The 13,061-nt window shown below is 40.3% G+C and overlaps 1 protein-coding gene across 4 annotated transcripts; it reads right to left on the bottom strand.

Moving 5' to 3' along the window:
- Window positions 1-292: 292 nt before the first annotated feature.
- pex5 (peroxisomal biogenesis factor 5) lies at window positions 293-12,548 on the bottom strand. 4 transcript variants are annotated; one of them, XM_080039925.1, is made up of 16 exons: window positions 12,243-12,548; window positions 10,301-10,458; window positions 10,118-10,156; window positions 8,624-8,741; window positions 8,343-8,489; window positions 8,040-8,124; window positions 7,711-7,801; window positions 7,338-7,460; window positions 5,847-5,930; window positions 5,472-5,591; window positions 5,151-5,294; window positions 4,962-5,032; window positions 4,278-4,499; window positions 3,903-4,068; window positions 3,643-3,800; window positions 293-1,530 (listed from the first exon to the last, which is right to left on the bottom strand). In XM_080039925.1, exons 2-16 carry the CDS (start codon window positions 10,412-10,414, stop codon window positions 1,284-1,286), a joined length of 1,929 nt encoding a protein of 642 aa, XP_079896051.1. In that variant the 5' UTR covers window positions 10,415-10,458; window positions 12,243-12,548; the 3' UTR covers window positions 293-1,283. The 4 variants fall into 4 exon arrangements, with proteins under 4 accessions (XP_079896051.1, XP_079896050.1, XP_079896052.1 ...); XM_080039924.1 differs by having other exon boundaries at window positions 12,351-12,548; XM_080039926.1 differs by having other exon boundaries at window positions 10,301-10,451; window positions 12,351-12,548.
- Between the last annotated feature and the right edge of the window lie 513 nt (window positions 12,549-13,061).

Raw genomic sequence — 13,061 nt, 5'->3', positions numbered from 1 at the left:
TACTCACAATATTAAAAGCTAAAAAAAATGTTTTGCATGAAATGCTGCATTACTAGTGTAAAAACATGGGATGCATTACACACTCCAGGCCCAAATGAACATACCATTTATGCAGGCTTATATTATAGATAATATATTTGACATTTTTAGACAACTTGGATAGTCAGTTTGGCATATGTTATTTGTTCAATAAGTGTTTTTCCAGCTTTCCATATTTATTTTATGTAGTTGGAGCAATTTTGTTCAATGATTCAGAAAGGAAAAAAACACCAACAGATGTTTGGAATCAAAGCTTTATTGCTGAATATTATATTAAACATTGCATTCAGGATTTAACTAGCCTGAAAACAATTATAGTGCAACAATTATGTTACAATACACAATATGGCATATGGTGTTATTTAACAATGAAGCAAATTGTTTTACAAGAGCAATATGAAAAAGAGCAAAAGAGGGAGAAGCCCAGGGAAATCATTCTCAATGATATTACAATTATATGATCTTATCATCCGATGCAAGATTAATATCACCCACCTGACCCAAGACATACACACATACTGTACACACACGCACACTTTATCATAACAGTAACAGTCCCGCTGGTTGTCAATTCATTATCCTGGCTGATAAGTGATTACTAAAAAATTAAATAAAGTACATATATATTTAACAAAAAAGAAAAACAAGACGCTGTAGCCTTTCTGATTAGTGTTGATATTCTGGACCGGCCTTATCCTCTTCTTTGAAGCACCTTTGATGAAAAGCAGTACACTTTTAAAGGTGACAGCAATATTGTACCTTTAATCTACATAACTGTAATAAGTATTCAACCTGCTGTTGAGAAGGACAGGTAGAGCATCAAGTGCATGATAAACATTACCTTCCACATTGCTGTGTACTCAATACATAACCAATTCACTCATTCGTCATCATTTACTTTCTTCATTGAGAAAATGTTAAGCCAAAGTGACATTTCATTACAACCAGTTCTCTAGACCAACAGAGTAGGAGGAAATATGTGGACAGTCAAACATGTAGGATACAGTGACATAACTGTATTACTCTTGGCTGCGTCTTTCCACATACAGATTAATACTGCAAGATAGAATTCATTTAGGGGAAATGACCACAAGGTAATGTCTCAGTGACTGGTGGATATTTCACAGTGTCTTCCTTCCTCCATATCTCTGTAACCGTCGTCACTCTTGATTCCTTTCACCCAGACATCTTCCTCCAAGCGAAACACACTCACACTCTATAAGCCCCGCCCCCCTGGCTGATTCTCATTCGTTCCCACCCTCCACCTCTCTCTGGCAGAAGTGACCCAGCAACGTGTCCAAGTCCCTACGGTCAGCAGCGGTGTAGAGAGAGCTCTCTCCCATCATGCTTAGAGCCATGCGCAGGGTGGACCAGATGTTGTCAGACATCATGGTGGCCGCGACACCGCCGGGTCCCCTCGCAGCTCTCGCCCCGTCCCCAGATGCCTGACGCTGTAGAGACAGAGCCTCCAGGAAGTGCTCCACTGCCTCTCTGAAAATAAAAATTAGAAAGAAAGCAGGACATTATGAACAACAGATCTTTTAAGTAGTATTAGAAATGACTGCATTCATCAATTTGAGAAAACGTATGTCTTAGATGGAGCTAGTTTATTTTTTTTGTATCTACCCTGACATGTGAATTTAATAGACAAAACATTAGAAACACCACCTGTCAGCATTGTACAAATTCAATACCACCATAAATGGCAGCCTACAAAATAACCATGAAATAAAATCCCCTCCTATTAAACGTTTTCAACAAAGACTGCACATTACAACCTTCATAAAAGGAATGATTTATTTCAGAGTTGTTGGGTAATGGACTGTCAACTGAATGCATTCTACCAAATTTATGGTGCCATCTAGTGGAAGCAGGGGAGGATCTAGAACATTTTACATGGGGTGGCGAAGGGGGGGCAAGAGGTCTTGGCAGGGGGGCATGGGAGGACGGTAGCGGGAATCCCCATATATATTATATTGATCATCATTTCTGATAAAATAAGACATGTGTAGCCTATATCTTAAGCCTACATAGCTTACCCTATACAACACATTGCTACAACAGAAAACAGGCAATAATTGAAACATGTTATTTTGAGTGACATGACATATCACTCTAGTGTAGTGGAATTTATATGGAAGGAGAATAACAATACAGTAGTTTAGGCTGGGACTGCAGTCAGACCCTCTGCTTACCTTTCAGCCATGTTAACCCTATGTCTCTCTCTCTCTCTATCTCCCATGTTGCCTGCTGATCACTACCTGCCTCTGTCGTCTGTCCCTCTGTCTGAATATAAAACCTCCTCTTCATCCCTCACATTTATTTCTTCTTTTCCCTCTATTCCTTCACTTATTTATTCATGTCTTTAACATATGATTATGTAACCTGGTTTAATTTGTGCAGCTCTTTTGCTGTGATATGTGAGAGTTTTTAGTAGGCTATGTTTGGCTGTTCATACAAAAAGTATCGATCTCCTAGCTAGCACTGTCAGTGTCACTGTAGTAACTTAATGCCTCAGAAACGGCAACTCTCTCTCTCTTTCTCTCTCTCTCTCGAAACGGCGACCCAGTGTTAAATTGTATGGATCCGAACATCCGGGTTTTTTTTTAAATATTTTTATCAAGCTCTTGCCTGTACTACAACAGGCCTACAAATTAATAAAAGGGCAATATGCTTCTACACGTCACAAGCGAGTGATTTTTCTTTTGGCCAACGATTAATGGTTGTGCTCTTATTGATGAATTAGCTACTTTTGCATTGCATTACATTAATTACAAATATAACTTTAAGTTAAATTGGTGTGTTTAAAATTCACAAGGGTAAACTGACTTCACCTTCAGATGCTCGGAGCAGGTCAGTAACTCTTCGCAGGGCTGCATGGCACAGCAGCGCGCTGACTCGCTGTGTGTGACAAACTGTGTGATCGCCGATATGCGCATATGATGCAGGGCCGTGGCTAAGTATTTGAGGGGCAGGGGCGCAGGGCATAAGATTAGATTCAAAATTATTTACTTTTGTTCAATTTATTGTTTGTTTAAATTATTTGTGTGGCTTGTTGACATAGTGGAGGTTTGTTCTTACAAGTACATTTTTGAGAATGCAAAAGTTAGGGGGGCAGCTGGGGGGGCAAGGCTCTTCAGTGGGGGGGCCACTGCCCCCCCTTGCCCCCCTGTAGAACCGCCCCTGAGTGGAAGTAAAAGCTGTTGCATTGCACCTGATTTGTTTGCGTTGAAACTTAAAAGTAACAAAAGTAAAAAGATAAATTAGCTTATATTGAATTTGAAATGGACAAATGTTGTATGAGCAAATAGAAAAATGTTAATTCTTTTTTTGTTAAACCTGAAAAGTAAAGAGTAATTTTTGATTAACACTCCGTGTTGCAGCATTTAAAGAAAATGCAACTAAATCTTTTATCAAATAATCAAACCCTTCAAAATCTCAAAAACTTTAGTCTGATAACGGGCACAGTTAATGTTAATTTCACCCATTTTGTTCAAAGATTTTTATCAGCTCACACAGCTTGAAACAAAAAAAAAGTTAAGTTAACATTATGCTTTTTAGGACAAAAACATTTATCTACAGACAAAAGAATTCCTCCCTCACCTGTGTGCTCCTAGGTTAACACAGCTGATTCCCAAATTGTAGCGACTGCGGATGAAACCGGGCTGTAGTTCCAGAGCTCTCCTGTAGGCGGCTACTGCCTCCTCAGAGCGACTTCCGTTGGCGAGTGTGGCACCCAACTTATTCCACAGCAGGTAGTCCTGACGGGGACAGAAGAAAACAAGTGAGAGCTCATAAACAGACAGAGCACGCGGTGTGACGAAGACAAACGTTAGCATCTCAGCTCTGGCTTCTACACTAACCTGTGGTGTGACAGAAAGAGCAGCGCTGAAACAATCCACCGCCTTGTCGTACTCCCCGCTGAGGTTGAAGAGGACTCCCAGACCACACTGCAGCTGGGGGTCCACCTGAGCGGGGTCAGAGTTGGCTGCGTGCAGGTACAGGGACTGGACATCGGTAAACAAAGATCTGTGCAGGAAAAACAAAAAAGAAATTGGCAAATACAGAATGTATCGATACACTTCATTACAGACATTTTACTGGATGCTGTGTCTGTATGTTTTTCAACCTGAAATCATTCTGAATCCAGTGTGTGTGTGTGTGTGTGTGTGTGTGTGTGTGTGTGTGTGTGTGTGTGTGTGTGTGTGTGTGTGTGTGTGTGTGTGTGTGTGACTCACTCTGGCAGCAGTGAGCCGAACCTCTCCCTGTCCTTGTCCGTGTCTCTGGCACAGTCCTTTTGGCGTTCTTGCTCGTTCTGCTCCCACACCGAACGGTAATTGGGATTATGCTTTAGCCAATCCCGAAGAGTCTCACAGGCCTGCCTGTGCAGCGATTCGTTAGTGAAACTGACAGCCAGCGCCATCAGAGCAGTCAGGTTGTCGTTCTTCAGCTCTATACATCTAATGAAAGTGAAACAATAATATTAATTTGTCGTAAAAAACAAGGAAATGCTTTTTAGTTGAGATGGCAAATGCTCTTAATTATCAAATACTAAATGAATGTGTCAAACTGGATGGAATCTGATTTCAAGATTGACTTATTTTATTTTTTCAGCAAATATCTAAATTTGGTCTTGGATTTTGGATGTCACAAAATACACAGTAGAAGAATAATTTTCACTAATGGTTAGTCAGTAATAATTCCAATATAGAAAAGAACCATGAGTATCATAACAATTCATTTCCAAACAAATAATCTACAAAATGAACAGGACTCTATATATACTCCAGAGGGACTGTAATCGCTAAGCATACTCAGATGCACTACACATGTGTTGGCTTCATTTGTAACTAAATACAGCACATCTGTTTTGCATTTGTATTGACAGCCTAAACTAGCGTTTTGCAATTCTTATGTCTGACCTGCGGAGGGCGCTGATGGCAGCAAATTCTTGCTCATTCTCTGCCTGACACGTTCCCAGATATTGCCAAGCCTGCAATGTAATGAAAATAAAGTTGACATAGCACAGCATCAAAAAAGCTGCCTTCTTGGGAAACAAACATTAGCAAAATAACAAGAAATACGAGGGAATGGGGAAACAATTGTCTCACCAGCTGGTTTTCTGGTTCTTTCTGTACAGCACTTTCAAAGAACCGCACAGCACCCGGGATGTCCCCCGCCTCCATTCTCTTCACTCCCTCTGACAGAGGGTCAGGGTGGGATAAGTATGGGTTTTCCTCTTCAAACTGATAGCCCTAGGACAACAAAGCATGGAAGGCTGCTGAGAATATTTACATGTGTATTGCGCACTGTTCTTAACAGAGGATCATGGAGGCACATGAAAAAGCAGCACAAAAACACTGAAATGCTCAGACGTGTAACCAGACAGTCTTGTCTGGGCAGACGCCTGTTCCGAGCGGGTTGACAGATACCTTGTCATAAGAAGTGCTGAGTAGCTGATCGAAGTCAGACAGCCAGGGGTGGCTCTCTGCGTCCCTCTTTGCCATCTCCTCCCACTCCTGCTGCAGCTTCTCCCAGAAATCCACATCACTCTGACAAAATGACAGATAGGTATCATTACCACACCGTCTCCTCACATCATATATCATTAATGTATTATAAACATAATTGACATTTACTTTTAATAAGAGAAGAAAAATAAGTAAAAATAGAAAAAAATGTCCTACTTACTTTCCGAGTGCTTACCTCAATCTTTCATCACACCAGTGTACCTGTACCTTACCACTGCTCTCTCAAAAAATAAATAAAATAGAGCTTCAGCTTTAGCTCACTGACTCTCGACTCACCTCCACTGCAGCTTTAGCCTCTTGGAACTCCGGCCCTGCTGTGGCGAACTCATCTACCCAGGCTTCAGCCGAGTCCACTGACACCTGAACAGCAATGAAGCACAATGACAGTATTTGACTCGAGTCAGTAAGTATGGAAACTACTATTAGAGCAGAGGAAGGGGACATTGAAGAGAGGGAAAAATAAAGAGGAAAGTGAATGGAAAAAAGGAAAAGATGAACGAATAGACAACACAGAATAAGCATTTAGTTCCCTAGTCCTTTCTTACATTTCTTACTGTTTATTTTCAATGCACAGCAGCAAAATATCAAATAAGCTGAGTGTATCTTACCGTTTATGTGTAGGACAAACCTCTTTGTACAAAACTATCAGCATATCTTAAATACAGCAATAACTGCAGCTAAAAATGAAATACCTATCAATGCTATGACCACAAAGGTCCTACCTGCCTGACGACCGTGGCCCAGTGCTCTGCTTGTTTAGCTTTAACTTTTCCAATCTTCTTATCCCTCTCTGGAGGTTCCAAGGGGAGACTCCCTCCCCTCGTCTCCATCAGGAACTATGGCGGGAGGTGAGGAGGGGTGGCGGTGGGTAATGTTTTCAGGTAGGAGGTTGGTTAGGGGGGGATTGTTTTGAAAGGGGTTGGGCCGGAGTAGGAGTCAATTATATGTAGTAGGAGGAGCAAATGAATGGAGGTTGTTAATTGAGCGAATGGGAAGCCGAGAGTTCAAAAGGCAGGTTAAAAAAAAAAAATGGGAAAAGTACATGTCAGAGTTAGAGGGCAATAAAGAAATATGGAGCCATGGTGGGCACATACTGTGTATATCCACAAATAAATTCATAAATAGGACTGAGAGCTACACATACACAGTATATTATGGAAGCCGATTCCCGCCAGTATAAGAAAAATATAATAGATGAAAGTCAAATGTGGACCTATTATCTCAAACGCTTATAATCTTAATCGAAATGTTAATTGTATCTTAATTGTAACTTTTAAGCTATTTTTTCTTCTCTTAGTAGGACTGGGCTTCTATAGTATTGTGATTTTTGGGGTACATAATTTAAAATCCAAAATCTGGCATCAGCCTTTTTTTTGGCTTAACTATGTCATTTACGACCCCCCTATGAAATCACAAACCGAAGATGAACTGAGTCACAAGGGGAATAACTAGAGCTTGATTGTACACATCCAAAAGAAGTAATAAAAATGAATGCATAAGAAGAGAAGCAGATAATCAAAAGAGGCCTCGCTTCTTTGCTGAACAAATTCCATCTGCAATGCTGTGCAACCTCCAGCTTCATATTACAGGGAGTGGAGAGGCTGCTTTTGGTTAATACTTTTGGAAAATGTTACTGTGCTTTCAGATACTGGGGTGATGAGTCATGAGGGCATATCCTATACTGTGCAAAAGTGAAACCAATGTGCTTCCCCAGTAGTGTACTCCCCCGTAGCAACCATCCCCTCCTCAGTGGGCAGTGGCTCGTACCTGGTTGAGGTTGGAGGCCCAGTTCTGAGCCTCCTCGGCCTGAGCTTTATCTGTGAGCTGTTTGTCTGTTCTGCTCTCCACTGTCACACTGCCCTCGCCAATCTGCCTAATGAATCGCAGGAACTACACAAAAGAATAAAAGTGTATAAAGAAATGACAGCATAAAAGCATTTACCATTCATTACTAAATGGTGAGGTTTACACTGATACACTGCTTGTTTTCTCATCTCAATAAACAAATGCACTATTCTGCCAAATAACTACTTTACAAAAATGTTTAAGAAAAAAGAGAAAAGATATGATGATAGATGTTAAAAGAGATGGTATAAAGAGGACACAACTGCTGTCAGGCACCTTTTAACTGGTTGCTCACCTCTGTGTTTTGCAACTTGGGGTCATCGACCTTTGAGACGAGCTCATTGGCAGTCTGCTTCAGCTCCTCTCCTGGTTGATACTCCTTTGTCCTTTTAAATCAATGACAATTCTTTTTTAAATATGAAACTGTCTGTAGTTATAAGACAAAAATAAATTGTGTTATTCTCCAATGTAGGCAACACTTAGGAATATAGCGTTTAGATACGCTTTTAAGTGTATTTGCCTATGATTCACATTTTAAGTAGTGGGACTGAAGTAGCCACTCGTATCAAACCATTTTTCATCTGCATATTCAACGATCAACCTCCCCCCATCCCCTGTTCTCACCATTCGTTATCCTTGTCTCCCAGGTCTCCCAGCCACAACTTCTCTTCTGACTGCTCCAGATACTCCTCGGCCCAGCGTCCAGGATCTGGAGCAGGGGGGAAACAAAATTAGAAACAAAACACAGGATTTAGGGGTCAAAATGGCAATATACATTTGCTCGGCTGCCGTTAAAGATTCCCTTCAAGTCTTTCGTATGATGATGACAGACTTGAAGATGACTGACTCAAGGAAGATAAAGTGAAAGCTGTCTCCAAACTGAAACAAAGGAGAGCAAGAAAAGGAACCGTAACAAACTCAAGCTACCTGCAGCCTCTGCTATGAATTCTCTCGTCCAATCAGCATCTGCCGCATCACCGAGAGCGGTGAGCCCCGGTGCCGAGGCAGAGTCGGGACCTGAGAGGAACTCAGACGTCCAGTGACCGGAGAGAGCCAACGCTGCCACATCTGGAGCTACGACATGGAAACACGTGGGAATTAAAAATGCCTCGTGGACTTTAAGCCTTAGCCACACAAACACTAAAGAAAATATCTGAAAATACTGACGTTCAAAATATATGAGAAAAAGAATAAACAATAACATTTACCTCTCTGGGGAGCTTGTCTGTAGCTCTGCTGGTCAATCTGCTGCATTTCCTCCAACAGCTGACCCATGTCAAATGTGTGTGGAGGTCTTGGTGGCGCTTGAAGGAACTCATTCACCAGCTAGAGCAAAGAAGGCAAGGCAAGGCAAGGCAAGGCAAGGCAAGGCAAGTTTATTTATATAGCACAATTCAGACACAAGGCCACTCAAAGTGCTTTACAGGGGCAAGATTAGAATACATAAAACACATTATAAAACATTTAAAAGCGATTAAAAGAAGCAAATAAAAATAAAAAAAAAAACATGAAAACTGGATTTAATAAAAGAAGCAAATAGAATGAAAATTGCAGGTTAAAATGGAAACAAAAAAGTCTTCAGACTCGATTTAAAAGAACTGAGAGTTGCAGCACACCTCAAGTTCTCTGGGAGTTTGTTCCAGATTGTTGGTGCATAAAAACTAAAAGCTGCTTCTCCTCGTTTAGTCCTAACTCTAGGGACTGTAAGTAGACCTGTCCCAGACGACCTAAGGGCTCTGGACGGTTCATAACGTATCAGCATATCAGTAATGTATTTTGGCCCTAAACCATTTAGTGCTTTATAAACCAACATCAGTATTTTGAAATCAATTCTTTGAGTGACTGGAAGCCAGTGTAAAGACCTCAGAACTGGGGTAATGTGATCCACTTTTTTGGTCCTAGTGAGGACTCGAGCAGCAGCGTTCTGAATTAGCTGAAGCTGTCTGATAGATTTTTTTGGAAGGCCAGCAAGGACACTGTTACAGTAGTCAAGTCTACTAAAGATAAATGCATGGACAAGTTTTTCTAAGTCTTGCTGAGACATAAGCCCTTTAATTCTTGATATGTTTTTTAGGTGGTAGTAGGCTGATTTATTAATTGATTTTATGTGTTTCTTGAAATTCAAGTCGGAGTCTACAACAACACCAAGATTTCTGGCTTGGGGTGTGGCTTCTAACATAACGGATGTAAGCTGTGCGCTGACTTTTAATTGTTCATCTTTGGCACCAAAGACAATTACTTCAGTTTTATCGTTGTTTAATTGAAGGAAATTTTGGCACATCCAATCATTGATTTGTTCAATGCACTTACTCAGTGCCTGTATCGGACTGTAGTCTCCTGGTGATATGGTTATGTAAATTTGTGTGTCGTCTGCATAATTATGGTAGCATAATTTGTTCTTATTCATAATCTGAGCTAGTGGGAGCATATAGATGTTAAATAGAAGAGGGCCAAGAATGGAACCTTGGGGGACCCCGCATTCAATATTTGTCCGCTCAGATGTGAAATTGCCTATTGACACATAGTAGTCAAGAAGATCGAATGTCGATGTTACTCCCGCTAATAAATATTATTCTTACTTTTTTGGAGACTGTGTTAGGGAACTTCACCCCAAATACACAGAGTGGGGAAAATGTATTAAATATGAAATCGTATTAAAGCCCACATTATATGCTACATATGGAAAGAACACAAGCACTGACCTCTTCTTCAGTTGCAATTTCAACAGGACTGGGGGGAATCTGAGAAAATAAAAAAGTGAAAAAATGAAGTAACAGAACATCTAGGGCCAGGCTGTGAAGCAGCAATTTCACAATAGGGACAGGAAATTAATGAGCTGATAAATTCAACTGATTTTAACTAGCGGCTATCTACAAATTACTCACTGTAGGTGTTGAGCGGTGCCGCCATGCCCCCCCTTCCTTGGTCATGTGTCCGGTCAACTTCATGAGGGGATTGGCTCCCCCACATTCTGCCTCCACCAACTCCCTCATCGCCATGGCAACACAAGGATGGGGCAAAACTAAATCAGACCACCTAAATACTGAGAAGAGAGGGAATATATCCATTGGTCAGTTTTGGTTTGGGAATAGTTGCACAGAATGAATTCTGCGTTGGAGAAAGTTAAGCCATTTTTCACTTTTCATAGTCACACTGCAGCCCTGTATTCGGTCAATAATGTGATAAATTCAAGAAAAAAACTGAAGGAAAAACTGCACAGTAAAATGTTTAAATTACAAACGAAGACTCAAAAACAAAACAGTTTAGTATTGTGCTGTACTATCTAAACCCCCCCAAAAAACACTGCACAGTTTGTCTCATTTCACATAATCAACTTCAGGCTCCATCTGCTGTTTTCCGTGTCATTTCCTGGCTGAGGGTGAACCATTAATAATGTGGATAAGATGGCCCGGCAGGCACTGCCATTCACTGCATATTTCGCTCAGCTACAGTAGTGAGGTAAATTCAGAGGATTTCAGCTTTTACAGTAAAAGCTTTGAAGCCTTAATAATAACAACAACAAAAAAGAAACATTCAATATATTGTAATTACCTAAATCACAGACAACTACAATCACAGAGGGCTGGGAGTTCAACCTTAATACCGCTTTGGTACGACCCACCAAACATGTCCATAGCAGAGAATATCAAAAACCTGTTTTTGCCAGACTGGTCATCATTTTATTTAGATGGGACATTTTGTACTTAAGATTAAAAAAAATACTACTTAGGCCTACACTTTTGTACAAGCACACTTGTTTTGAGACACATTTTGTAGAGAAACATGCTTATTTCCACCTAAGGTATAACAAATTATTAACATTTTGGTAGCGGCACAGAAACTCCGGCTATAGCGTATCTGGAGACAAGACTAAAAACATTTAAAATGATATCCATACCTGGTATACCATGTCACAGCATCGATATAATAGTGAGGTTTGTTCCCATGCCCATCTGGGTATCTGATGATCACTCACCCAATCCTCCAAAAATAAAATAGCAATTGAAAAAGACAAATCCTTCTGAGAATGATTAGGCCCACGAATACAAATACTGAAAACAATTACATGTGGTCCATAAAGAAACTCTGCAGCTCAAATCACTGACCTACATCCAGCCCCAGAGATGAAAAGCTGATAAACTGTGTTACATTCTGGCCTACTCAACTTCTCTAACCCCCCCTTGAGTAATATGCAATAGTAATTATCTGTCAAGAATAGATTAATTCCCTGTGAACACCTGCAGTGTAAACCTCAAACAATTTAAAACAAAATTATATTGCACAAGAAAGTCCAATCTGAACTTATGTACTGCTCATCACTCATACAGTCCAGGTGGAGGATTTAAGGATGTTTTTATTCCGACTGATTCAAGCAGCTGCTGTATGTTTATCGGGGTCATAGTAAGAGGATTAGCTAAAGATATTATTACACACACTATCACAGATGCAAGCCTCCATGACACCTGTTTACTTGCTCACATAACTAAGTGCTGCAAACCTACTAGATAAACTGTGGAAGGAGAAGGTCGTGTTTTTATGACGTCGTTGCACAGTTACACATATTCAAATGTTATTGTGAAACAATAAAATAGTACAATTATTACCTGTCAAACGGCTGTCACTAGTACATTGACGTGTAACAATAAGTGTCCACTTAACGCACTGTGTTTATCAAAGCTAACTGTGGCTTCAAGCTGAAACGGCAACATTAGCTTGGTAAACGTTTCACAACATATTTTCTTGTGCAACAAACTCTTAAAGGCATGTCAACTAAACAAGATTATCAACAATAAACGACGAGTTTTTGTTTACAACACTAGTAGATACCGTTAGCTAATGGTACAGGCTAGCTGCTGTAGGGCCAGCGCGGAGATCACTCCTGCAGTGTGCGGCCACAGAGGCATGAACAGACGGGCAACGTGATGTTCATCTCACCGCCGACAGCTGCAGCTGTAGCCGAGCCGAACGTCCCTCTTCTCCGCTCTCTGCTCCGGGTTAACCGCCGTATCAGAACAAAAGCTCCCGCAGCCTCAAGGCTCCCGGTAACCGTCTGAAAGCAGCCGCTGTGCGTTAATAGCGCCTCTCTTTTATTTACCTTCCTCCTCCATGACCCACAAAACCCTCCACCGCACCGATGGCTTTGGAGTGTCTCGCGCTACGTTGGAATGATTTTGTATTCTCAAACGCTATTACGTAAATGTACGTAAGAAAAAAGAACGTAAACCAGAGGTGTTATTTAAAATACATTTTATTTTATTTTATTAAACATATTGCAAGTTAAAACATTTTTACCAAGACATATACAGAACAATATTAATATGTGTATTATCATTATTATTAGCCTATACAGTATAGGCTAACATATGAGCAAACGTGACATAACATTGAAAAAGAGAGCATCAACCAAGGGAATGTAATTAAACATTGGCCTACTGTATCTATACAAATTATTTATTTATATTGCAAATTATTTGATTGTCTTTATAGATTCAGAGTCAAAGTAGTTCAATATGGAATAGTTGTGTCAAATTATTAAGGATCAAAGTAAAGCAAAGTTGTTATGTGCAAAAACACGATTTTTGAAGATAAAACAGTATGCAAACATTATGTACTTATTTACACATTCAATGAGTGTGCATGTTTACG

This window comes from Ammodytes marinus (assembly GCF_949987685.1).
Source record: "Ammodytes marinus genome assembly, chromosome: 13".
NCBI lineage: Eukaryota > Metazoa > Chordata > Actinopteri > Uranoscopiformes > Ammodytidae > Ammodytes > Ammodytes marinus.
The sequence above is the reverse complement of the archived record's forward strand: the minus strand, read 5'-3'. Positions and strand labels throughout refer to the sequence as shown.

What these genes read in the sequence shown, in the direction of transcription:
- pex5 (XM_080039925.1), bottom strand. Translation starts at nt 10,414, where the DNA reads ATGGCGATGAGGGAGTTGGTGGAGGCAGAATGTGGGGGAGCCAATCCC. An exon ending in GGCACCGCTCAACACCTACA is followed by an intron (nt 10,157 to 10,300) that starts GTGAGTAATTTG and finishes TTATTTTCTCAG; the next exon opens with ATTCCCCCCAGTCCTGTTGA. An exon ending in CTCTTTCTGTCACACCACAG is followed by an intron (nt 3,801 to 3,902) that starts GTTAGTGTAGAA and finishes TGTCCCCGTCAG; the next exon opens with GACTACCTGCTGTGGAATAA.